The sequence below is a fragment of the Oryza glaberrima genome, chromosome 11 (assembly GCF_000147395.1).
Source record: "Oryza glaberrima chromosome 11, OglaRS2, whole genome shotgun sequence".
NCBI lineage: Eukaryota > Viridiplantae > Streptophyta > Magnoliopsida > Poales > Poaceae > Oryza > Oryza glaberrima.
The window spans coordinates 16,960,516-16,986,400 of NC_068336.1; the positions used below are offsets into that span (position 1 = coordinate 16,960,516).

At 44.6% G+C, this 25,885-nt stretch overlaps 1 protein-coding gene and 2 pseudogenes across 2 annotated transcripts; all 3 read left to right on the forward strand.

Moving 5' to 3' along the window:
• The first annotated feature begins 1,543 nt into the window (after window positions 1–1,543).
• Window positions 1,544–5,544, forward strand: LOC127754085 (cytosolic sulfotransferase 12-like). Of its 2 annotated transcripts, XM_052279547.1 has the most exons (4): window positions 1,544–2,337; window positions 2,944–3,313; window positions 4,925–4,974; window positions 5,371–5,544. In XM_052279547.1, exons 1-3 carry the CDS (start codon window positions 1,784–1,786, stop codon window positions 4,937–4,939), a joined length of 939 nt encoding a protein of 312 aa, XP_052135507.1. In that variant the 5' UTR covers window positions 1,544–1,783; the 3' UTR covers window positions 4,940–4,974; window positions 5,371–5,544. The 2 variants fall into 2 exon arrangements, with proteins under 2 accessions (XP_052135507.1, XP_052135506.1); XM_052279546.1 differs by lacking the exons at window positions 4,925–4,974; window positions 5,371–5,544 and having other exon boundaries at window positions 1,547–2,337; window positions 2,944–3,699.
• Window positions 5,497–8,564, forward strand: LOC127755730 (cytosolic sulfotransferase 10-like; annotated as a pseudogene).
• Window positions 8,565–22,651: 14,087 nt separating this feature from the next.
• Window positions 22,652–23,900, forward strand: LOC127755216 (cytosolic sulfotransferase 10-like; annotated as a pseudogene).
• Window positions 23,901–25,885: the final 1,985 nt, after the last annotated feature.

Consider the following 25,885-nt stretch of genomic DNA (forward strand, 5'->3'; position numbering starts at 1 on the left):
AGATCTGTACAACTTGTCCCATGGTGAGCAAGAATTTATTTGTGTTGCTGCTGCGGGCTGATTTGGTTGATATATAAGGTGGATGCAATTGCAGTTTTATGGGCTTTTTCCCCTGATCTGTTACTGTTAAATGCATGAATAATAAATAATTCAATCTTTTACTGCTTGAATGTATTAATGCAGACTGTAGCTGAATTTTTCAGGTGGGAGGGTGGTGGTGGTGGAGGGTTTGTGAGCATCATATAAGTGACAGCACTATTTCAACGTGCTATGGTACCTTCATTTTTTTTTTTGATTTTTTTTCGCTCCAAAGGTCTACTATGACACTGATTGAGAAAAGACGTTTTTTTATCCTTATTGGGTAAAGACGTTCGTAGTAGGTTTAGATAGGGGTGGACGTTCGTTCAGACCGAAAAATTCGGTCTCGGTCTTTCGGTCTTCGATCATTTTGGTTTTTGAAAACTCAAGACCGAATTTCATAAAAAAAACTCAGGACCGGCAATTCGGTCTTGGTCTGACCGAAATTTTTCAGAGTAAGTTTGGAATAAAAACTTTTAACAGGACTTCCCCTCTTGAGACATTTTTCACAGATATATATCACAAAAATACAAGATAATATGCAATATTAAATAGCACAGGTCTCAAAAGTCAACTGAAGTTCACAACAATCACACACAGTACAACTCACAAGCACAAATGGGAGGGCGTGGCGGCCGTGGAGCACGAAGCGAGGCGGCGTGGTGGAGGGCGGCGTCGGCGCGGTGCAAGGCCGACTCCCAGTGGCGGAGGCCGCGGCCGCGGCGGTGGAGGATGGAGGCGGCGCGGTGGAGGGCGGCGCCGGCGTGGTGCAGGGCGGACTCCCAGCGGCGGCGGCGGCCGCGGCGGGGGAGGACGCAGGCGGCCCGCGGAGATGGCGCGGCGCAGTGGAGGGCAGAGGTGGCGCGGCGCAGTGGAGGCGGAGGCGGCGTGGCGCGGTGGAGATAGGGAGGCGGCGCTGCGCGGTGGAGATGGGGAGGCGGCTGTGCGGGCATGCGGCAAGTGATAGGGTTGTATCTAGGGTTAGTACTACTGGACTTAGTGGGCTTTAGGCCTAGTGGGCCAAATTCTCGGTCAATTTGGTTAATTCGGTTAACCGATCCCAATAACCAAAATGACCGGAATAAATTCGGTCTTTCGATGGTGGGGACCGAACAACTATCCAAAACTTTTGGTCTCGGTCTTGGTCTTTTTGGTTCGGTCTAAATCTGCCCACCCCTAGGTGTAGGGACAAACACAAAGAGCAAAATAGACATTCAGGCCCTGTTTAGTTCCTAAAAACTTCTCATAAAAACATCACATAGAATCTTTGGACATATGTATGGAGCATTAAATATAGATAAAAAGAAAAACTACTTGCACAGTTTGCATGTAAATCTTGAGACGAATCTTTTGAGTCTAATTAGTCCATGATTAATTAGCCATAAATTCTACAGTACCCACATGTGCTAATAATGACTTAATTCGGCTCAAAAGATTATATTTGTCTCGCGGTTTCCAGACGAGTTATGAAATTAGTTTTTTTATTTGTATCCAAAAATCCCTTCTGACATCCGATCAAACGTCCGATGTGACACTTAAAAATTTTTATTTCACCAACTAAACAGACCCTAAAATAGACTAAAATAAACATTCAAATAGCGGGACGTGACACGTGACTGGCCTGACAGTGCCACGGAGACTGCCGACAGCGACACAGAGGACAGAGCAACGACCAATCATCGAACAAACGCTATAATTAACTAACATGCACGGGGTTCACGAGCGCACCAGATCATCATCGGCAGGCATACGCAACGCAACAGCAGCCGCGATGGCCGCGGCGCCGGGCGAGGTTAGCGGCGGCCAAGGCAACGGTGGCGTCACCGCCATCGCCGAGCTCACCATCTCCTCGCTGCCGCTGGAGACGCGATGCGCGCCGTTCCCCCTGCGTCAGCACGGCGGCTTCTGGCTGCCGGAGACGTTCCTCCCGGGGCTCGAGGCCGCGCGCGCGCGCTTCGAGCCGCGGCCGTCCGACGTCCTCCTCGCCAGCTTCCCCAAGTCCGGCACCACCTGGCTCAAGGCGCTCGCCTTCGCGACGCTCAACCGGGCCGCCTACCCGCCCTCCGGCGAGGGCCACCCGCTCCGCCGTCGTGGCCCGCACGACTGCGTGCAGTTCCTCGAGTCGGCGCTTGTGGTGTCCGACGACATGTTTGCTTCACTCCCTCCGCCGCGTTTACTGTCTACCCACCTGCCTTACTCCCTCCTGCCTGAGGGCGTCAAGGCGGATAGCTCCGGCTGTCGTATCGTCTACATTTGCAGGTAAGTTTGTTAAAATCTTAAACTCTACGGTACTTCTACGATTTATGATTGTGATCCTGCCATATGGCCCGAGGCCCGATGGCACTGCTCAAGGCCCAGTGATTTGGCACAGCCCAGGCACGGCATGGCCTAGCTCGGGTTGTGCCTGTGCTGGCCTGGCCCAACAACCATGTTGTGTATGGGCTGCTACCTCGGCACGCTGGGCCGGTATGGCCTAGCACGAAGTTCAGGGATGCGAAACCTAACACTTATTTTTAACCATATGTAAGACACAACACAAAGAATCACAAAGAATAGAGAGAAAAATAGATATATTATATGGCATGGCTCAAAGAGTAGGGACGTAAAATAGATTTATTTTAGCTATATATATATGTGTCATAGCCAAAGATGAGAAAGGAGAAATATACTTATTATAAACAAGGCACGATGAATCACCCGTGCTTTCAGACCAGCACAGCACGGCCCCTGAGCCTGAGGTGCAGTTCGTGGGGCGACACGACATGGCCCGAAGTGCCGACCGTTCCGTGCTGGGCGGGTCTTATGGTCATCTATACTTAGAATAATATCCGATTCCGATTCAGAATTTTAACAACTTGTTTGCAGGGATCCCAAAGACGTTCTTGTCTCCTGGTGGCTGTTTACCAAGAAGGCATTGGGCACTCAAGATGGACCTACCAACGGAGGCAACAAGCCAACGCTTTACACGCTCGAGGAGGAGCTCGATCTGTTCTGCGCCGGACGGTCAGCCAACGGACCATACTGGCGCCACGTGCTGGAGTATTGGGCAGAGAGCAAGAGGAGGCCACACAAGGTTCTCTTCCTCCGCTACGAGGAGATGACACGAGAGACGACGAGCAACGTGAGGAAGCTGGCCGAGTTCATGGGCTGCCCGTTCTCCGGCGAGGAGGAGGCAGACGGCGTGCCGGACGCCATCGTCGGCCTCTGCAGCTTCGACCATCTCAGGAGCTTGGAGGTAAACAGGAATGGTGTCTCTGACTTGAACATCAAAAACGACTCGTACTATCGAAAGGGGATGGCTGGTGACTGGGCCAATTATTTGTCACCTGAGATGGCGGCACAGCTGGATCGGGTCATTGACGACGAGTTGCGGTCCTGTGGGTTTAGCTTTGCCACCGGTGGACGGTAACTCAGCATGAGCCGCCACAGGTATAGCCCATCGACCGGCCTTGTGGTCGGACCACGGTGATCGATGCATGCTGCGCAAGAAGATCCATCGCAGTTACCTGCTACTACTGCTAGTAGTACATACACCCAAAGCATTGTTTGGTCAAGGATGTAATAAGAGCGTAGGTTGTATTGAAATCTCAAACTGGGGATAAATAAAGTCATTGCCTAGAATTCTAGACTGAGGGTCTGTTTGGTTGGAGGGACTAGGGTACGCCCGTTTTAGTAGATAGGATAGGTTGATTAGCCACACGTAAAACGAGAAATATGATTAACATATGATTAATTAAGTATTGATATATAAATTTTTTATGAATAAATTTGTTGGATTTTTTTAAACAATTTCTTTATAGAAAGTTTTTGCACGAAATACACAGTTTAGCAGTTTAAAAAGCATGCTAATGGAAAACGAGGAGAAACTAATCCTATAAACTGAAATGAGCACACCCTAAAACTTTAGTCCCTTCACTTTAGTCCCTAAAGTCCCAAACAGGGGTGACTAAAAGGGACTAAAAGTGCATTAGTTCCTATGGGAGGAGCTTATAGGGACTAAAGTTGCTTCTTTTCACCTGCTGCCCCCACACACAATCCTCTCTTTGCATGGTTTTTAGGATAACATGGTCTTTGTACAGTATAATTAATGACCTTTAGTTCCTTTTAGTCCCTACATCCAAACAGGTATGGACTAAAGTTTTTAGTTGTAGGATCCAAACACCCTATGAGGGATGAAGGGGTAGAATTTATTGAGACTTGAATGATAAATTAGAGTAGAGCATACATCCCCTCCAAATTAATCCAGCCCAACAATGTTATATATATTGTTCATTCAGATTCTGCTGGCACTACTGAGAAATATGATCGTTAAAGTATGGCCATCAGCAGTCATCAAAGACTTCACTCTTAATAGTATTAACGGCCACATAATTTTTTTCATCGTTATTGTACTAAAAATAAGGAATATTGTGTCATTATTAATTTATTAGTTACTAAAAATATACGGGGTTGTAAAATATAGGAGTCTTAGCGACTGGGACAACATACCATCTGTTGGAGAAATGGGAACTAGGTCCCCTTTCAGGCTTTCACCGGGTCTTAGGATAACCTTTAACACATCATCACTTTCTATAATAAGCATAATTCATTGCGAGGTCAGAAACCATGTAAATGCAAGCTAATAGCTGACAGGGTGTGGGGATCGGGGCCTGCTCCAGCCAGGGCCTCGGGACACCTATGCCCTACATGGTTGCACACTCTGTATGTTAAGAGGAGTACGGAGACCTCTAAGATTTATATCTATAAGGTGAAATGGGGCCCGCTCCGGCTGAAGCCCTAGGGCACCCAATCCCTTCATGGTAATTAATCATACACTAATCAGTCACTATTTTTTTGCATGCTACAGGGGGAGAGTTCCTAATAACCCCTCCAAAGGAACACAGCCTTAGCATCATGGTAAATCATTTCAAATTAATTGCTTTAGCATTATTATTTAATTGTTTCCACTTGTATAATATTATCTTGTATTTAGTATTACTTTCCCTTGTATTTAATTGCTTTAGCATTATTATTATTTTTCCCCTCTACTTTTTTGGGTCAGTTTTAAATTTTCTTTGGAGAGATAAGTGTTGTTGTTTTATTTGATACCAACTTTTTTTTATCACAAGATGAGGGTATTGGTATTTGTTTGGCAGGGTAATAAACCTGTGTTACATAGTTGAACAAAAGATTTATTTGATCTTTTCACTTTAGACTGTGAATATATGCAAATTACATACCTATTTGTTTAATCAGATTATTTCATGATTAGATTTTATAATTACAATGAGTTGTGGTTTTTTTCGTATATAGAATTTTATAGCATGGAGGAGTGAAATAACAAAAGAAAAGAAGGAAAAAAAATGAAATGGGGAGGGGTTTGGCCCAAGCCAAACAGGCCCATCGCCTCCCCTATATTGTTGGGCCAGCCAAGCTATGATGATGCTTGCCCAAGAGGCCAGTTCGGTTTGCATGCGCGCGATGCGAGTAGGGGCAGGCCGGCAGGGTGCGAGCCCACAATGGAGAGTAGAGCACACATCATCGTACCGAGTGACGTGTACTTTTGCAAGAAAACCCGTTGGCTTTATAATATTTGATTTTTTTTTCATTCTAATCATTTTTCATATGAATATGATTTTTTTTAATTAGCATGAGATAGTTCATATACTTTTCACAACATACCTAAGTTTATTAGCATGGGAGTGATGAATAGCACATGTTTTTCCTTTCTAACGATTTTATTCAACTCGAGCAAGCATTTAAAAATATACCACTCCCATATGTCCAAATTTAATTTTGCAAGTCTCTTACAAGCTATAGGATGTATGGAAATCGTCGCAAATATCAATCTTGAGATATCTTCTACAAGCAGGCCGGAAGCACGAGCTTGATGCCATGATTCTAATTCCTGGCTGTCCTCATGAGCTCGATGCTGCGGGGCGCCGCCGCGTGGGCGCGGTCGGACGGGCCCGAGCTCGACTTCAGTCTTACATAATTTTCTTCCGTGTGACCAACCACCTTCTATCGTATTGATTATTAAAATAATCCAACTTGCCTTAGTTGAGCTGATAATGGAAGCTTATAATTATTTAAAAAACAAACTTGCACAATGGAAGCAAACTAAAAACAACGTACACTCTGTAGTTCTCGATACATTTGTTAGGAATAGGCAGTGTGGCCAACCACCACACATCGAACTTAATGATTAAAATCAGCGCACTATGTAACAGGCAACGATATATGGAGGGCAGAAGAACAACACGCACGCTAACTATATACCCCCTCCGTTTCAAAATGTTTGACACTATGTACGTGTTTGACCATTCGTCTTATTCAAAAAATTTAAATAATTATTTATATTTCTCATATCATTTGATTCATTGTTAAATATACTTTCATGTACACATATAGTTTTGCATATTTCACAATTTTTTTTAATAAGACGAACGATCAAACATATGCTAAAAAGTCAACGGTGTCAAACATTTTAAAACGGAGGGAGTACTAGCTTAGCCAATGGCCACCTCCGCGAACGTTCACGGCGAAGACAAGGCCGTCGTCGACATGGCCAAGCTTGTCCCATCGCTGCCGCTGGAGACACGGTGCCCACCGTTCCCACTGCGCCAGTACGGCTTCTGGCTATCGGAGGGCATCCTCCCGGCGCTGGAGGCCATCCACACCCGGTTCGAGACGAGGCCATCCGACGTCTTCCTCGCAAGCTTCCCCAAGTCCGGCACCACCTGGCTTAAGGCGCTCGCCTTCGCGACCATCAACCGGGACGAGTACCCGCCGTCCGACGAGCACCACCCGCTCTGCCATTGCGGGCTGCACGAACCCACCGTCGCTGCCACCGGAAGCTTGGACGACTTCGAGGCACTCCCTTCGCCGCGTCTACTGTCGACGCACGTCCCCTACTCCCTCCTGCCGGAGCACATCACGTCGGACGACTCCGACTGCCGGATCGTGTACGTTTGCCGAGACCCCAAGGATGTGCTGGTCTCCGGGTCAGCAGAAAGATCATGGACAATTCCGCAGCTGAAGCTAGTGGTGGAAAATTAGGTAGTGTTTGGTTTGAGTATGAAGTGGGATGGGTCAGACCTATCCTAGTTTTGTGGGATGTGATGGTTTCAGTTGTCTGTTTGGTTTATGGTATGGGATGGTTATATTTTTTGTTTGGTAGAAGGGATTGAGGTGGGATGGGATGGACGGATTTGTACTCACCATTAGTGCCGTCTAGGGGCGGAGGCGCTCGGCGGCGCCCGGATCTGAGAGGACCGGTGGCGGCGCTTGCGGAGGTGGCGGCGGCGGCGGTCGTAGACGAGGCAGAGGTGGCGGAGGTTGCGGAGATGGCGGTCGCGGTGCTCGTGGAGGTGGCGGCAGTCACGGACGAAGCGGAGGCGGCGCCGGGCGCGGAGGCGAGGTGGCGGTCGGATCTGAGTGGAGCGGCGGCGGTGCTAGCGGAGGTGGCGGTCGCGGATGAGCGGCGGCGCTCATGGAGGCAGCGGCGGCGGCCGTGGAGGCGAGGCGGCGCTCGTGGACGCGCGGAGGCGGTGGCGGTGCTCGCGGAGGTCGTGGTCGCAGATGAGCGGCGGTGCTAGTGGAGGCGGCGACGGCGGCCGAGGAGGCGAGGCGGCGCTAGTGGACGCGCGGAGGTGGCGGCGGTGCTCGCGGAGGTGGTGGTCGCGGACGAGCGGCGGCGCTCAGGGAGGCGGCGGCGGCGGAGAAGGACGCGCGGAGGTGGCGGCGGGTGTGGACGAGGCGGCGACGCTCGTGGACGCCCGGCGGAGGTCGTGAAGGTGGTGGATGGCGCGGTGACGCCGTTCGCTCGTCCTAGGTGGGACGAGTTTGTCCGCCAGTTTTTGGCGGATCGGTTGGTCCCGGATCTGAGAGGAATATTCTCTCCAGGGACCAACCCATCCCACCCACCCCTAAACCAAACATCCTTAAAATTGGGTTCGCCTCATCCCATCTCATCCCATCCTTGCAACCAAACACTACCTTAGATCATCAGCCACCTTACACACGATGGATCAGGCGCTGGAGCTGTTCTGCGAAGGCCGGTGTATCACTGGCCCGTATTGGCGTCATGTCATCGAATACTGGGAGGAGAGTGAGAGAAGGGCAAGTAAGGTGTTGTTTCTTCGATACGAGGAGATGATCCGTGAGCCGGCACGCAGCGTGAGGAAGCTGGCCGAGTTCGTGGGTCGCCCGTTCTCCAGCGAGGAGGAAACGGCCGGGGTTGTGGACGCCATCGTCGAGCTCTGTAGCTTTGACCATCTCAGGAGCTTGGAGGTCAACAAGATTGGTGTCCTGAACCTGGGTGCCACTTTTGGGAACGATTCCTTTTTCAGAAAGGGGTGGCTGGCGATTGGAGGAACCACATGTCAACCGAGATGGCAGCGATGCTTGACGGGGTTGTCGAGGACGAGTTGCGAGGCTCTGGGTTCACCTTTGATGGTGTTGGTGACTCCACCCTGACGATTAGCGATGTGAACGCCGGCAACTGACACCGAGCAGAACGGGATATCCGTAATTTCGGAGTACAAATGCGACACAAATGCATTGCACCATATATTATCGAACACTACTGCTTTGCAGACTTCATACAACCATCATGTCGATCATTTTCTTGAATTAGTTTTTTATATTTATGCCTTTCACACCACCATCATATCGATCATCTTCTTGAATTGGTTTTCGGCATACATATGAAAACCAATTCAAGAAAATGACACGATGGTGGTGTGAAGTTTGAAGCAGTAGTGGTCGGTAATATATGGTGCAATGCATTCATGTCACATTTGTACTTCGAAACTACGGATAAATCAAATAAAATCGTGCAGTTTTGGCTAACATCAGTACCATGTGGTTAGTGTCGTTCCGACGAACAATATATACTATGCTTATGTGTGTGGTTAGTGTCGTGTCACGGCAATCAGCTATAAGAACAAAGAAAAAGTACGAAGTTGTGACTTCGGCCTTTATTTTCGTCCGGTCAACCTGTGTTGTATGGGCTATTGGCTTATCGCGATTCGTCCATTTTACCATTTTGAAATGCATAATTGGATCATGCAACAGAGAGTTAAATACAAACTTCGCTAGTTTTATACTAGAACAGACAAGTGGTGGATCCAGAAAATCGGTTTGTTGGTATCATAACGTGTCTATCGGTGTCATAGTATGCTAATTATACTTATATCATACTATTGTAATATATAGATAAGCAGTTTTGCTATAAATTTTACCGAAAGTCGTCGTTGTCGCCTGACACCGACGCTTGTACTGAAGATCCGTCCCTGGAACAGACAGATTTAGTACTCGTACGTAATATCACAATTATTTTTTATCAATTTGAGGAGTTCACCTTGTTAATCGGCCACATCAATACAACACACTTTCCGCCCAGAGCTACATGCCGAGTAGTAATTCAAACATAAAGCTGCCAGGTTTAATTAACAATAATTAATAAACTTACTACTAGAGAAGTGATCTTTGATGGATTGGATTATCCGAGACCGCCATCTTTAATCCTGAATTCTCCCTCCTAGTTCGCTATCCGGGAGTAAAGGGGATTGTAAACCGGGAGAGATGCATCTGCACTTCTCCAGTAGTTTGACTATTGATATAAGAATGAGAGCCAGCAGTCTTAAACCAAAGATCGTGTATAGGGGTGTGTGTATATATATCCCGGTGAAAAAATCATAGAAGGGCAAAAGGCCTACATGGATATTAGTGAGTCGCTGATGTTCCTTGCTACACACCTGCCTGCTACTAATTTCCGAGGGGGTTATCATCAGTGGAGCATGGGGTGTACCCGGCATCCCCGGTAGCTCGCTACTTCCTTAGTCTCAAAATGTTACTAGTATCTAGGATGGAATTTGATCCATCCTAAAATAACGAATCTTGGACAGAATTTTTGGATGGGATTTGATCTATTCTAGATCAACGAATCTGTCCAATGAATAGCGCTCCACGGTGCACACACGTCCCGGCGGCCGGAGCTACGCTGATGGCGAAGGTCATCGACGGCAGCGATGGTGTAGAATGAAGAATAAGGCAAGCAAAGCTGGACGTAGCATTTTTCCTTTTCAGGTGCAACTGAGAAAACTGATTGCCGATACACATGGACGACCCATCCAGATGACTGGTGTCTTCTCCACTTCATTACACAGTGAAGCCCCTGTACCACCCAACATGTACTCCCTCCGTTCCCAACATGTACTCTCCGTCCCAACATGTCATGTCCAGATTTATAGCCAGGGTTTATCTTTTTTTAGACGGAGAGAGTATTATTGAAGTCTGAAGAAGGATGGGCTAAAGCCTATCCACTGCAGAGTACTATTGCTGGTCCAAACTTAAGAGCAGGAAAGAACACCACCTTCACGAAAACGAATGAACAAAACACCAAAGTCACAACAATTAATAAACACAGAAGAAAGATGTAATTTTTCCCTTGTTTATCAGTCGAGTAAGTACGCAAAGCTTTATGTATAATAGAAGCTTTCAAAATATTTTTCCCAAAACATGTATTTATTAACATATGTAATTAGAATATTAATAATGTAATATATATACTTACTCCATCCAAAAAATCAACTTCTGGCTATTTATACGAATATAGGCTACATCGAGATACATATGTAGAAGTTGATTTTTTTGAAACAGTGAGAGTATGTATGGGACATAGAGTATTTTTCTTTCTAGCTTTGACCTTGTTTATATACATGTAGATAATGTTGACACCTATTAACAATTATTATTTTACCTATTTAGAGTAGCCCTTACATATTCATCTCATGAATATGATTATTTATTGATCACCATGACTCGCATAAAAAAAATCTATGTACTACTTAAGGTTTAGGATTGCTGAATTGATGTATTATCTGATTTGTGTGATATAGCTACTTGAGGGTATAAACGAATGAATTAACTTATATAAGTTGAAAAGGTGTTTTTAGAAAAGTCCCTCATCACACCCTTATCCTAATAAGAGATCTATTGATATTGGTTAATATTGTGCTGACATGCATTCATAAATAATAATTTCTTTCGTTAAATAGACAAACTATAAATACAACCTAACAAAATCTATTATAATTATGTAAATCAACTCTCGGTTCTAGCTTAAACGGAAATAAGTATTGGAAAAACTCAAACCCACGGTGGTGGATTATTCTCACTACATCACACATTCAATTTGTTTTCACGTTATTAACAAAATGAATTGTTATCCATATATTATTGGGTAAATTGGAACCATGCCATTATAATTTTTCAAAGTTTGAGATATGCCATTGGTATCTTAATGACATGTAGGACCCACATGAGTCAATGACATGTGGGTCATGATGGCATATCTCAAATTTTGCAAAATTATAATGGCATGGTTCCAATTTTTCCTATATTATTTGATACATGGCAAAGCAGTAACACTGCAGTGGTCGCGTCAGATACGATGCTTCGACACATATGCGGAAGCCAAAGACGCGCCCGTGCATTGTGTTAAGGGCAAGAGAGATATTTTCAGAGGCTTCATTTATTAAAAAATATATCCAATGGTTTTAATAGTGGTTTTATCGATTTAAGTGAGAATCGATGGATGACTATTTTAGTCCGTTCAAGGTTCAAGTGTAAATTAGTGTAAATTAGTTAGTATAGATCTTAAGTTGTTAATTTAATGAGTTCATAATATAATGGTGTAGTATATTATTTGAAAATAATAGTCCAAAGTAATTAATCCACTGATTTAAGTAGAATTATCTTACATTATTAATTTAATGGGTAAAATTATAATGGTGTAAACTTTATTTATAAACATTGTAGAACTTCTTTATAAAAGTATAATTATTTAAAAATTTTATTATGAACAAAAATAATAGTAATAATTGTACCCATGAAAAACAAAGAAAAGAGAAACATACGTAAGTACCTACCTTGTACGAGTGGGATCCTACTATTAATTTGTTTTAAGATCCATCTAATTTAACGGTTTATAATATTAGACCCTCCGATTTAAGTCAAAATTAAGATATAAATGTTTTTTTTTTCTCAGAATTTCTAGGATTTTCTCTAATTTATTAATCCAACAAGTGACGGCTTGGGAGCATTTTAAGGAAGTTTAGGCTTTTAGTATATAATACATTGAAGCTTGCTTAATACACAATAATATGACTATTGTACGAAACTATGAATCCTATCATACTATAAAGTTATCCCCCACTAACTCCTTAAGCTTAACATGCAAAGATGCCACATCATCATCCACTAATTAACAAGATGCCACATCATCATCCACTAACAATCATCACATTTAAACATCATGTAAACATGCTATATCTTTACAGTTTTTATAATTTAAGAGCTTTTCAAATACAAACATGTTAAATTATCATCCAACATAATTCACATAATGTTTCAATGTATATCTTTATTATGTTTTATGATATCCTACATACTTATATAGTTCATTATCACTTAGTTAGTGCTTAAATGATTAATCTATGGTCCAAATTATATTTCTCCTTTTTTCCTCTAATTAAGTCATATCAAATCAACTGTTTTTAGCTTTTAGTTGATTAATCTATGGTCCAAACTATCTCCCTACTTTTCTTCTTCCAAAAAGTCATACCCCCCTTACTTTTTACGTTTGAATCACCATTCTACATACCGTTTAAATTTAAATTATCATAAACCACATTAATTTACTTAATCTGATATTATCTAGCTATCTTACACGTTATTTTCTTATTGTTATCATACTAAATTCCCGCAGCAATGCGCGGGGTTTCACCTAGTTATTACATATAAATGCATTTTCTACAGCCGGGGCATAAGAAAATCCACATAATATAATATAATGGTGAGAGAGCCCTATATATGGTCTACAATCACTTGTGAAAATTGTTAAGACATATGTTTTGAATATAAAGTCTGGACTTAAAGTTGTAATAAATCATATAGGTAGTATAGACTGAAAGTCGGACTCTATAACCCAACAAAACTTTAAATAGAGGGGGCACAATAATTTAATTCACTATTGGAAGAGGATGGCAGTGGGGCCATGGACATTGGACTCATAGCTGCTAGATCTGTTACGCTGATTGGGAATAAACGTCCATAATCAGAAGTCCAGAGTAAAGGTTTACAATATTTACTTTGAAATCGCTAAGTCCATGTATAGGAAAATTTTATCCATAATTTATTATATAGTTAGTAATATGCGTTATGGCTAAGCATAAGCATAAGTGAAGAGGGCTTGTCAACTTTGCCAAGACATCGTACAGACATGTAGCTAATTCTTTTTCTGATCTCTCTCCTCCCATTCCACGCTTTTTTCGTTCCTTCCTTCCTATTTTCCGGTTTTTCCTTTACGATTCTCCGCTCCTCTCTCTTTCTCGTGAGTAAAAAAATATCTAAGTAACCGTCGTAAGTCTTTTTTTTTGAAAATTTTTCAAATATAATTATAGTATAAAGAGTAATTACAATTTAAATGAAAACTTTCAAATATTATAGTATATGTAATTACACTATAACTGCATTGCAATTACACTTTAGGTACGATATAACTTATAAAAAGCATGTATTCATGTCACGCCCAGAAATTCATGAACCAGAATTTCTAAGCTGAATGTGCATTAAACCCCTGTCTAGGACCAGCCAGAGTGCACAAACGACAATTGTTGACATACAGATCCACGTCTTACAAAAATATAAAAGATTACAAATGCAGCGGAAAAGATAAAACGAGCTAAACTGGGAAACTTGACTTCTGCAACGGGCGACTCCACTCCACAGGCATCCTTGATGGCAGCGACGGAACCAACCTTTCTGAGACAGCTCCAACTGGGAAGAACTTCCGCTCTGGTGTGGGGGAAAAGAGAGCAAGACTGAGTACTACCCACTGTACTCAGCAAGTCATACCGGAAGAGGAGGTCTGATGCAGGATATAACCAAAGGAGGCTGAAGGTTCTTTTGCATAAAGCTAGCATTCAAAAACAGTAGTTGAAAGCAGTAAAACAGTTGTAGTAATTAATCAATATTAACCAATCACTGTCCAACGCTACACCACGTTGCAACAAGCCCAACCAACCACCTGATCTACACCAGTTCATTAAGCTAAACTAGGGGTGAGACTAATCACGGTGAATCTGGTTGATCGCCCATAACTGCGGGCACGGCTATTCGAATAGTTTTACTCTGGCCAGAGGTGCACAACTGTACCCACAAGACACGATTCCACACATGTCGCCATGCCCCGAAGTATCACCATGATACTGCAAAGGGAGAAATCGTGACAAGACCCTCCGCATAACCCTCCCTTAACCATCCATACCACACTAAGGTTTCACCCCCACCCCCAACAGGCAGTGGGCAGTCCCCTCGTGCGTCGCGGTGAATCCGGCATCTGGACAACCGGACACCCCGGCCGACCTAACTTCATCACGCCCACCCTCGCCACCAGTGCCTAGGAAAGGGTCGAGCTATACTTCAGATCAAGCAGTTACCCACTCCCGCTTGTGGCAAGCACGGTAAGTCTCCCAGGGTTTCCCGTGAATCGGTCCTTAACTGCCATGGGTGCGACCAGCAAAACCATGCACCCACAGCCCACCATTCAGTGTATTTTAATTAACTAACACCATTACAGTGGCACCAATCCAAAGCTATACTAATAGTCAAAGTGTATGTAATAATGTGATCCCCATTTGTGTACTAGTTGAACTAGGCATGGCTAAGCATTTCTAAACCAACATCTAGTCATTTTGATACCCAAGTTATCAATGGCATAGGGTAAACAATAAATGGCTGATTAATAGGACCCACCCCACATGACATTGTAAAAGAATGTAACATTTAATAGAAATGCGGGATATTTGTAAATTGGGCACAATATGATCAATTGTAATGCATGACTTGCCTTGCTCTTGCACTGATGAGACCACAACAACGTCCTCGAAGAACCGCGGATCGACGAAACGACCGAAATCTACGCGACAAACAAAGCACACAAGCAAAACACACTATAAGACTACTGAAACAGAGAACAAAACCATTTTTAATGGATTCTAGGGATTTTTATGAATTTACTGAGACTTGAATGGACTTAAATGGAGCTCGGATGAATTACTTATGAATTTTAGAAGATAATCTGTGTTTTTACTAATAAAGAAAAATCCTTATTATATTTTATTGCGCAATAAAGCCCAGGGCTGACGTCACCAAAGGGGGGCGACGCCGACATGCGGGCCCCACTGGCAGTGGCTCAAATGGAGGGGAGAGGCACCGGTCCACCATGGACCGGGACCTCAGGAGCGGTCCACCGCCGGTCCAAGGGACCAACGGTCCGGATCGGCCCGAGACCGATCGGACGGTGGCTAGGCACGGCACTGCTCAGCACAAAGCCGGCCGGCCGGCCATGGGGAGCGGCGGCGGCGCGCGCGGCCATCGTCGGCAGCGAGCGGTGGCGAGCGGCGGCGCAGGAGACGGCGGCGAGCGGTGGCGCAGGAGACAGCGGCGAGCGGCGCGAAGGCGGCAGCGCACGGCCGAAACGGCGACGAGCGTGCTGGGAGGCGGCACATGCTAGAAAGAGAAGTGGGAGGAAGAGAGGGGGTTCCTCACCCGCGAGCACGGCGGTCGGCGCGGAGGATGAAGGCGGTGGCAACGACTGGTGATGCGGAGACGCGGACGGCCGGCGGCTTTAGTGGCGGCAGCGCGCGGCCGGAGGCGGCGGTAGGCGGCGGCGCAAGGGGCGAGCGGTGTGGGCTCGGTAGGAGGCACGGGAGAGGGCGGCGAGAGCGGAAAGGGGGAGAGGAGGCTCGGGGAAGCGATTTACAGGGCACGGGAGGGGCGGACAAGGCCGGGGAGGTGGCCGATTTGGCCGGCAACGTGGGGGTGGAGAGAGAGAGAGAGAGGGGTGGGATTCGAAATCGAATCCCGCCCATCTTCGGGCGCGCGCGAGAGCGGGAGAGGTGGGGGAGTGATGGGCGGGCGCGCGCGAGAGCGGGAGAGGTGGGGGAGTGGGTGGACGACGTGGGGGAGGCGTGGAGTGGGGCGCGGGGAAGGCGGGTGGCGTGGGGCGCTTGCGGCAGCGGCGGTTGCCGGCGTGGGCGTGGGCGGCTGGAGGAACGGGACGACCGCGACAGGTGGGGCCCACCTGTCGGTGTCCCAGCGGGAGGAGGGAGGGGCGGCGCGACCTGGGCCGCGGCCACGGGCCGGCCCAGCAAGGGGGCGCATGGGAGGAGGAAGGTTGGGCCGACGGCCCAACAAAACAAGAAGGAGAAAAGAGAGAAAAGGAAAAAGGAATTTCCCTGGCATTTAAAATATTACACTTTACTAATTTTAATTGGTTAAAATTATTTATAGGGCTCTGAAAATTCCACTAAAAATCTTGTTAATATATTGTGACATAGGGAACTCAAGAAAATTCCACCATGCCGAATTCGATTATTAATTGCATTTATTACTTAGGGAATTAGCTCTAGGTTAATTTAAACTATTTCTTTGGACGATTTATTTAACAAATTTTTAAAGAAAGAAGATGGGGAAAACTTCAGGGCGTGACAATTCAACTATAGTTTGATTAGTTAGCACCAGGATCTTACGCGTGACATGTAAAAAAAAATTAGCATTTTTTTCTTTTATACACAAATCTCGAGACGATATGATGATCACAAGGAAAACATAGGTCCCCTTGCGACCGGCCCATCAATGCATCTGCTCGGTCCCTACCTTGCCAACATGCCTGTTCATCTTTAGCCTGGTCGATCCAGCTATCCAGAACCATTTTGCCCAATAGTCAACAAACATCAAAATCAATATACTCAACTTGTATGCCAATTATTGATAAAAAATGTAAATAAAAAAACATTGATTTTCCACATGCATGTTATATATGTCATGTGCGTTTGTGGGTGGCCTGTCCCATTGTCACTGTTAGCTCACCTCAATTAATGCAAGATTATTTTTAAAATATATAATTAATATGCTATATGATGGTTGATCCCGCTCCTTGTCTAACTTTGATACGGATCGTTTCGACATGACACACAAAATGATATCTAGACAAGCAAAGGAAGTACATCTTAGTTAATATATAGGAACTAAGCAAAACAAACTCATAGTGTATTTCTATACACTAAATAACTTCCAAAAATTATACCATTTTATTTTTCTGTTAGTTCCAAAAGTCCAAATTATTAATTATAAAATTGCAAATAGAATGTATGAAATATTTCTTTTGTTACTTTAATTTCCTTTTTCGTACTACACCTTTATAATTGAAGTTAAAAGTAATTGTTTACACTATGTTGGAATCCTAAATTAGTATTTTTTTTCTTAATTTAATAAATATAATTGAGTCATCCTCCGAGTTTGGAGTCTTAACTCCTTTTCCAGTTCCACATTAAAAAGACTTCGAGCTATATTTGGTATTTAACCTCAATTGTTGCTTGTTTATGTTTTAACAATCCCTAATTTTTTAGGTAATGAAAATTAAGTGTCCTTTTTTTTGAAGTTCCAGTTATAAATTTTCTATGATTTAATAGTTTTAAAATCCTAATTACTACAAATTTTCTATCATTTTTTTTACAAATTTTCTATCATGAGGTTCAGTACACCATTATTCTTATTTAAAAATTCCTAAGTTCAGAATTAATACGTATCGTACATGTTTTTCGAAATGCAATAGGTACTGATGTTGATGCGGCTGTAACATGCACAGGGGCGGATCCACGGTGTTCCTACCGGTGTCAGCTGACACCGACGCTCTTCTGCAAATCCTACACGATGCTATTTGTTTTTAGCCAATGACACCATCGGTGAAAGTTCACTGACACCGGTAGATTGACCAATTCACTACAGCTCATGCAATTAGCAGGTAATAAAAACAGGCGTTGTTTTATGAAAGCAAAACAGTTATGCTATTGTTAGCATTACACGTGCAAACACCCTATTTTCCTTTAGTTAATTAATCAACTTCTCATAGTTTTGCTAAGTGATTATTAGAACTAACTTGCTTGGTTACTTTACTTTCTGATATGTTAAACAATTAGTAATTTAATCCGGTGAAATGTGTCATTATTTCTTTTTAGGTTTAATAGATAACAATGTAGAATAATAAGGTATAGAAATAGTGCGCAACAGATAAAAGCTTACATGTATGCATTAAATTTTGCAAAAATGTTTTTTAATCGAATTGTTATCAATCAGTGATATCTATTTCTATGTTGTACTAGTAATTCACTAATGTTAGAACACGTGTAGGACATTATAGATAACTAAGCTTCATAAATATATGATTTAGATTTATGATTATGTTGATAATATTGGGATGAATTATTTTGTTCCCAATCTTTTATGAAATACTATAAAAATTTAAACCATTATAGTTTAACATATACACTTCAAATCCAGCGTGGATTAAGGATATAGAACTATATCAAGCAAGGCTATAATAAAATATGTTTTACCTAATGATACCGGTGACTGAAAATCCTGGATCCGCCCCTAAACATGCATGACGGTATATGTTGTTTTAACCAATAAGCAACTACATGAACAGCTTGATATATTAGTTGCCTCATCCTGCATGGACACATGACATGACTTGCTTTTCCCCTACATGGTCCGGCAGCAGTTGGCACCTCCACTCCTCCAGCCTCGATCTAGTTCATCGAACCCGGCCGTCAGCCCGAAATGGTAACCGTGGTAAAACCATGAAACCGCTGATTATTTGAATTAAATTTTTTAATGCAATTTTTGTGTGGTTTCTCACGGTTACCACGGTAACTGCGCTGTCGCCGATAGGCGGTAACCAAGGCCAAATGATATGGGGAACACTGGCTGCGGTGCGGAGGGAGTTGTGGCGGCATGAGAACCACGGATTGAGGTAGCTGCACAAGCGTCCCTTGCGACGCCAGCGCTGTGTGGCCCTCAGGTCGGCAAACCCGACAGCGCGAGGAGGGAGCTGCGGAGGCGTGCGGACCGTGGAGTGGGTTGTGTGCCCACACCAGTGTGAGCGCATGGAAGAGACTGGTTTTTTTCTCGGGGTCTATTGGAGCCAAACCAGGTCAACCAAACTAAAACACACATGGGCATTTTGGTCACGCCGGTTACAAAAGTGGCCCTCTTCTCACAATGTCAACACGAATACAATAAAATGATTGACGTGGTGTCCGCTGGTAAATTACCACGTTTATAGAGTGTCTTCCCCCAAAACTCACTCTATGTGGTGTTCTATAGCTACAACCACGAAGACACGATGTCCTATACCAAAATTTGTCATCTCTTGAATAGGCAGGATTTGTTATTTTCCTTTTCTTATTAGAGAATTCATAAAAACTCGTACAAACCAGAGGGCATAAATATGTACATCCGGCGCTTTTGTAAATCGCCACTCTAGTTGTAGTTTTGACGCGTTCTTGTTATGGAGCAAGATTGTATCGGTTAATTTTGATTTTTGGTAAAGGGATAAATCCTATCACCCCTTCAATCATATATTATAAAATATTAATTTACCATCCTACCTCTGAGTAATAAATAGATAGGTTCCCAATGTTCCCTAGCCCAATCTTCAACACCAAAAACCCAGGCAGAGCGGGGGGTGATTCCGGCGACGGCGCGAGGCATGGCGGCCAGGCGGGCAGCGGTTGTCAGTGCAGCTTGCTTCGATATGTCAAAGGCGACTGCTGCTACCTGTCGGTTTGCTGCGACGTCCGAGCGGCCACGCGGCCGGGGAGGTTGGGCAGCAGCTGCATGCGTGCCTGCAAGCTGACGAGCAAGGATCAGGTTATGATATGGTCGGTGATTAATTTGTGATATGTGCTGCTTGATTCTTGATTTTTGGTTGGTGATTTGTGAGGATCTGGTGGGGTTAGTGATTTGTGATTTGGTGATGCTTGATTCTTTATTTTTGATTGGTGATGATTTGTGATGCTTGAGTTCTCTGTTGATGGACAAACCAGACATGCATGCATCACACAAAGAAGAGACGTGTGTGTCACTGCAAATTAATAGCTGTATAACTAATTCTTGGATCTTGATATGATATGATGGTATCTATCGATTTTGAGCTCACTTTTTTTTCAAGTAACCAAGAACTTGGAACGGTATATCTCCAAAAATAGGTTTTTGAGCTCACTTTCCAAACCTGCTAACAAAGCTCGCGTTCATGTTCTGATGATGTGATTTTGTCTGGTTGTTTATTTTAAGTTACCACTCATCTACCTGGACACAAGTAGAGGAAAAACTAAAACAATAACTAAAGTTATAGATGTCTTTTCGCCATTGAATTAACACCGTCAAATTAGCTATCCAAACCAGACGCAGAACTCTGCTTCGTTTTTTAAAAGGGGGGGTAAAATTACAAACTCTAAAAAAGAAAGTTGTTGGGGTTAAAGTGGGGGCATAGATATAATTATCCCAATAGTTACTATCTTCGTTGTATAAGGCTTCATTTTTCAGTGATTCTGTTCCGATACTTGTCCATAAGCATAACAAATCATAAAATCTTTTGGGATGGAGGATGTGTTTTGATGTGGATAGTTATCAACACATATGAAGCAACAAATTAGTTCCTTTGTTTTTAAATATTGTACTATTCATTTTATTACTTTGACCATTAATTCTTTTTTTCAATATTTACAAACACTATAAAGGATGCCATGTTATTAAAATCTCGGTTTATTCATGAAATAAAAACAATAAAGCGAGCTACAATCGAAAACGTTTATACTAAAGTTGCTATGTTTATTACTGAGCAAAATTAAAATAATGAACCCTATTCATATTTAACAAAAAAATCATTTGGCTGTGATATTTATCAAACAAATTGAAAAACGATAGTAAATATCTCCAACAAAACAGAAAATCGATTCATAAAATTGGTGGACTCATTTCATTATTACTAGAAAACTGTTTTTACAGGTAGCTAAAACAAGTTTTCTTAGGTGGCAAAACACTTCGCTTGTATGCTAAAGCTGGTAAAAGTCTTAGATTTTTTATTTTCGCAGGCGGAGCATCCAACTGCTTCGAAAATCAATTTTCGCAAATGATCATCCTAAGAGCCTGCATGTGTAAATCTACTTTTCACATGCGGCACCCTAGTGTCACCCGTCTGCAAAAATTATTTTGGGCCCTAAAATAATCTATTTTTACTGCATGCAAGCATCATATTCAAATCATAATCAGATCCAATAGAACAAACAAGAACAGACAACTATAAACAACAACAACAGCATCGAACAGATAGCTACAAACAAGAAGAACATTCCATCAAATCCAATAGAACAAATAACGGATTACAAACTATGAAAAATATCCTGATCAGCCTCCCCTAAGCTTGCCGGTGATGGATCGGCTTCCCCCGAGCTTATCGGTGACATCCCCTGAGCTCTACAGTGACGGATCAGCCTTCCCCGTTCTCACCAGCGATGGATCGGCCTCTCCCAAGCTCGTCGGCTACGGATCCACCTCCCCCAAGCTTGGTCTCAGCTGTCATCGCCATCGATGTGTCAGCCATTGTCCTTGTCGAGGTCGGCGTCGCCACCCTACACCGCTATCTTCCGATACAGCTTCCCGAGGCTCAGCAGCAACAGGCGTGGTCAGCAACAGTAGGCAGTAGCAGATGAGGAGAGTCGCCAAGCCCCTTCGTTGAGTCATCGCCACACCTCCTTCCCGCTTTGCAGCCGCCACCGGTGGGCTCCATGACCGAGCCACCGTGAGCCATGCTCGCTTTGCAACCATCACCACTGGATCTCTTCGCTGAGCAACCGCTGCTCCATGCCGGCTGGTGAGAGAGAGAGAGAGAGGAAGAACTAGAGAAGGAGAGGGAGAGGAGAGGATAAGAAGAGAGTGGTAGGACTGTGAGGGGATAAAGAGGCTGATTTTCTGTATCTTTGACATCGGCGCTCCTAATATGTCACCGTGAAAATTTTAATTTTGGTAGGTGCCCCTTTAGGAGGCCCTCTTATAAAAATATTATTATTTTTCCAAGCGGGAGGTATAAATTTAAGACTAGCAAGATAGGTAGTACTAACAATAAAAAATTAATATGTATGGCTATAATTTGGGACGGAAGAAGTACTAATTGCTACCCTCTAAACTGTTACAACATAATCTTTGGAAACTCTTTTAATCACCCGAGTGGATGTCCACTCGTTTATGCATGTCATTTAAATAGTTATGATAAAATTTGAAAAAAATAAAGATTAATATGTAATATATCACTCCACAAACATGTAAGTTAAAATTCAACTTCTACAAATTGTAACAAAAATAACAAAAAAAACTCAAATTAGTATACGTATATTTGCAGCTAAATTTGTTATTTTTGTTACAACTTGTAGAAGTCGAATTTGAAATTGTATGTTTGTGGAGTGAAATATTACATATTAATCTATCTTATTACTTTTTTAAAAAAAAAATTATAACTATTCAGTTGACATGTAATAAACGGGTGGACGCTCACTCGGCTGATTAGAACCGGTCTCCCGTAATCTCTTGTACATTTGCTCTTGAAATGAGCGACAATACTCGAGAGTCCAGAGAGGCAGAGGCCATTATGGCGTTGAGACTGAGCAGCTAGCAGAACTCGATCGCTATAAAATGGACGGATGAGGCACAAGCAGAAGACCCCTCCCTGCACAGTGCACACGATACTAGCTAGCCCGATGGCCCCAACCTCCAGCGTTCACCGCGAAGGCGGCAGCGCCGCCATGGACATGGCCGAGCTCATCCCCACGCTGCCGCTGGATACGTGGAGCCCGCCGTTCCCGCTCCGGCAATACGGCGGCTACTGGCTGCCGGAGTGGGTCCTCCCGGGGCTCGAGGCCGTGCACACGCGCTTCGAGCCGAGGCCATCCGACGTCTTCCTCGCCAGCTTCCCCAAGTCCGGCACCACCTGGCTCAAGGCGCTCGCCTTCGCAACCATCAACCGGACCACCTACCCGCCGTCCGGCGACGCCGACCCGCTCCGCCATCGCGGCCCGCACGACTGCGTCAAGTTCTTCGAGTCCACCTTCGCCATCTCCGGCGAGGGCGGCGGCGGAGACGGGGACGTGTTCGCCGCCCTCCCGTCGCCGCGCGCGGTTGCTCGCCACTCACATCCCCTACTCCCTCCTGCCGGAGCGCATCACGTCGGCGGCGGCGGACGACGGCGACTCCGGTTGCCGGATCGTGTACGTCTGCCGGGACCCCAAGGACGCGTTCGTCTCCATGTGGCTGTTCACCATGAGCAACATGGTGAAGGGTGTCACAACGACCACGGACGAACACCACCCGGCGGCGGCGGCGGCGGCGGCGCCATCGATCGAGCAGGTGTTCGACCTGTTCTGCGACGGGCGGAGCATCGCTGGGCCGCAGTGGCACCACGTCCGCGAGTACTGGGAGGAGAGCCGGAGGCGGCCGGAGAAGGTCCTCTTCCTCCGGTACGAGGAGATGCTGCGCGAGCCGGCGCGCAACGTGGAGAGGCTCGCCGAGTTCCTGCGGTGCCCGTTCACCGCCGGCGAGGTGGCGGCCGGGGTGGTGGACGCCATCGTCGACCTATGCAGCATCGACCGACTCAGGAACGTGCAGGCGAACAAGACCGGGGTGAAGAAGGAGAGCTTCTTCCGGAGAGGGGTGGCCGGCGACTGGAGCAACCACATGTCGCCGGAGATGGCGTCGCGGCTGGACAGGGTCGTCGAGGACGCGCTGCGAGGCTCCGGGTTCACCTTTGGCGCCGCTGCCGGCGACTCCGAATGAGATCGCATGTGTCAAGCTAGTATTGGCTCAAAAGATGGATGTAGATGCCACACGTTGCATTGTACTGTAATCTCAAAATCGTGATAAATAAAGCTGTGTTTTAAATTTTCTGCTAACTAATTTCTTCATCATCAACCGGTGCTCGACGCGACCGTATGTACGTGTTCGTCGTCAAGGACGCGAGCAGGGTGGGGCCGTGCGGCAAGCGGCTGCGAGAAGCTAGCTAATGTTACGAAAATAGCTAGATGTACAAGGGAGGCATGAATTTTTACGTGAAAAACCCTTATAGGAAAAAGCGTAAGGAAAAAACCCCGGACGTCGACCGGCAATGATCACTATTGAGGAGATGATTACAAACATAGAGGAATAACAATAGGAACGTAACCCCTTCCCGTACGGCTTACAAGAGTATATATAGGAGATAATAGAAAGACACCTAATAGGAAAGTCATGGACTCCTATTAGGAAACTAATCCGAATATATTGTGGGCCCAAAATTCGGATCACATATTTAACAATCTCCACCTTGATACGAATTTCCCTATCTTCAATCTCCAAAGATATCTCATGTAGGTAAAATCATTGAGCGCTAAATAGTCTCTATGACTATTGTCGACGTTTGATGTCGTCATTCTGGTATTTGCATAGTATGGGGATCGTCGGTGCTAGGGTATATGCGAGACTGAGGTAAAAGAGATGGAGACGAGGATTTTTATACAGGTTCGGGCCCCTGAGCTGTCAGGTAATAACCCTACATCCTGTTGGCCAGAGCCGGAGTTGCTCTTTATTCACCATAATCACACCAGTACAATGTTTGGGGTAGCCTATCTAACTGTTGTTGACATGACGGTCTAAAGATCTGACTCGTAGTCGACAACAGGGTAGCCTTGCTCCTCGAATCCGTGTCCGGTGAGATCAAAGATAGTGCTTTCGTCTCTCCTGACGATATCCGGAGACACCGTAGGAGAATAGCCATGCCTATCCCTGAAGTCGATATCTGGCGGCGTGTCTTAGCGTATGTTGTCCCGTATATTGTGGTGGTTGTTGATTGAGGTGGATCTCGATCGTGGCGACCGTATTGATCGTGTTGATCGTCTTGTTCGTCCGTGTATGTTGATTGTCCCCTCTCCTTCTAGGGGGCCTCGTATTTATACCCATAGATGTCCCCTTGTCCAAGTAGAACTAGGAAACCAATATGGATACAATCCGAGTAGTCCTTATCGTTTCCATGTAGAACTCTGGTTGTCTTTCCTTATCCGGAACTCCCTCCATATCTGAAGTTAGTTTCTGTATAAGACATGGTATGTGGTGGGTCCTGCCGAGATTTAGTCAACTACTATTAGGTATATGGTATCCATAACCCTGACAACTATAATGTAACATCCTCGATCCAGAAGAGGTAGACCATACTTCAAACTCGCCATTGGGAACAAATCCTGAATCTTCTAGAATGATATTGTGGAACCCAGCAGAGACGCGAAACTGATGCACAAACTTCAAACTCGCCATGGGAATAAAATCCTATATCTGCTGGCAATAATTTCTGGAATCCTAGCAGAAACACAAAACTCTTGTGTTCAGAACGAAGTACTTAGATCTCCTTGTTAACCTTCTGATACGTTGGGCAAATAATGGTAGCAAAATTCATCAGAAAATTTGATCACCTTGTGATCTAGACAGGAGCGAGGCTCCCTCTCGACGACTTGAAAGTGTTGCCTCTTTTTTTTCTCTCTCCGGTGCACAGCAATACTTGCTTCTCGTCCTCGACGGCTACGCCAACTTGTATCTTCACTTGCCATAACGAGAATATAGCATTTCAATTCAGGAGTGGTAGATCAAACTTCAAACTCACATTAGAAATAAAATCCCGAATCTGCTAGTATAATTTGTTAAACCCTAGCAGAAACACGAAACACTCTGCATGTATAAAACGAAGTATCTTTGATATTCGAATAAAACCTCCTGGGAAAATTTGGCTTTGTGAACACAACAAAACGGAATATGGACAGAACCGAAACAATGCAAGGATTGATTCTCTGGTACGATGGATATGTGCACGTAGGAAAAATCCAACGTGAAATTTAATTTA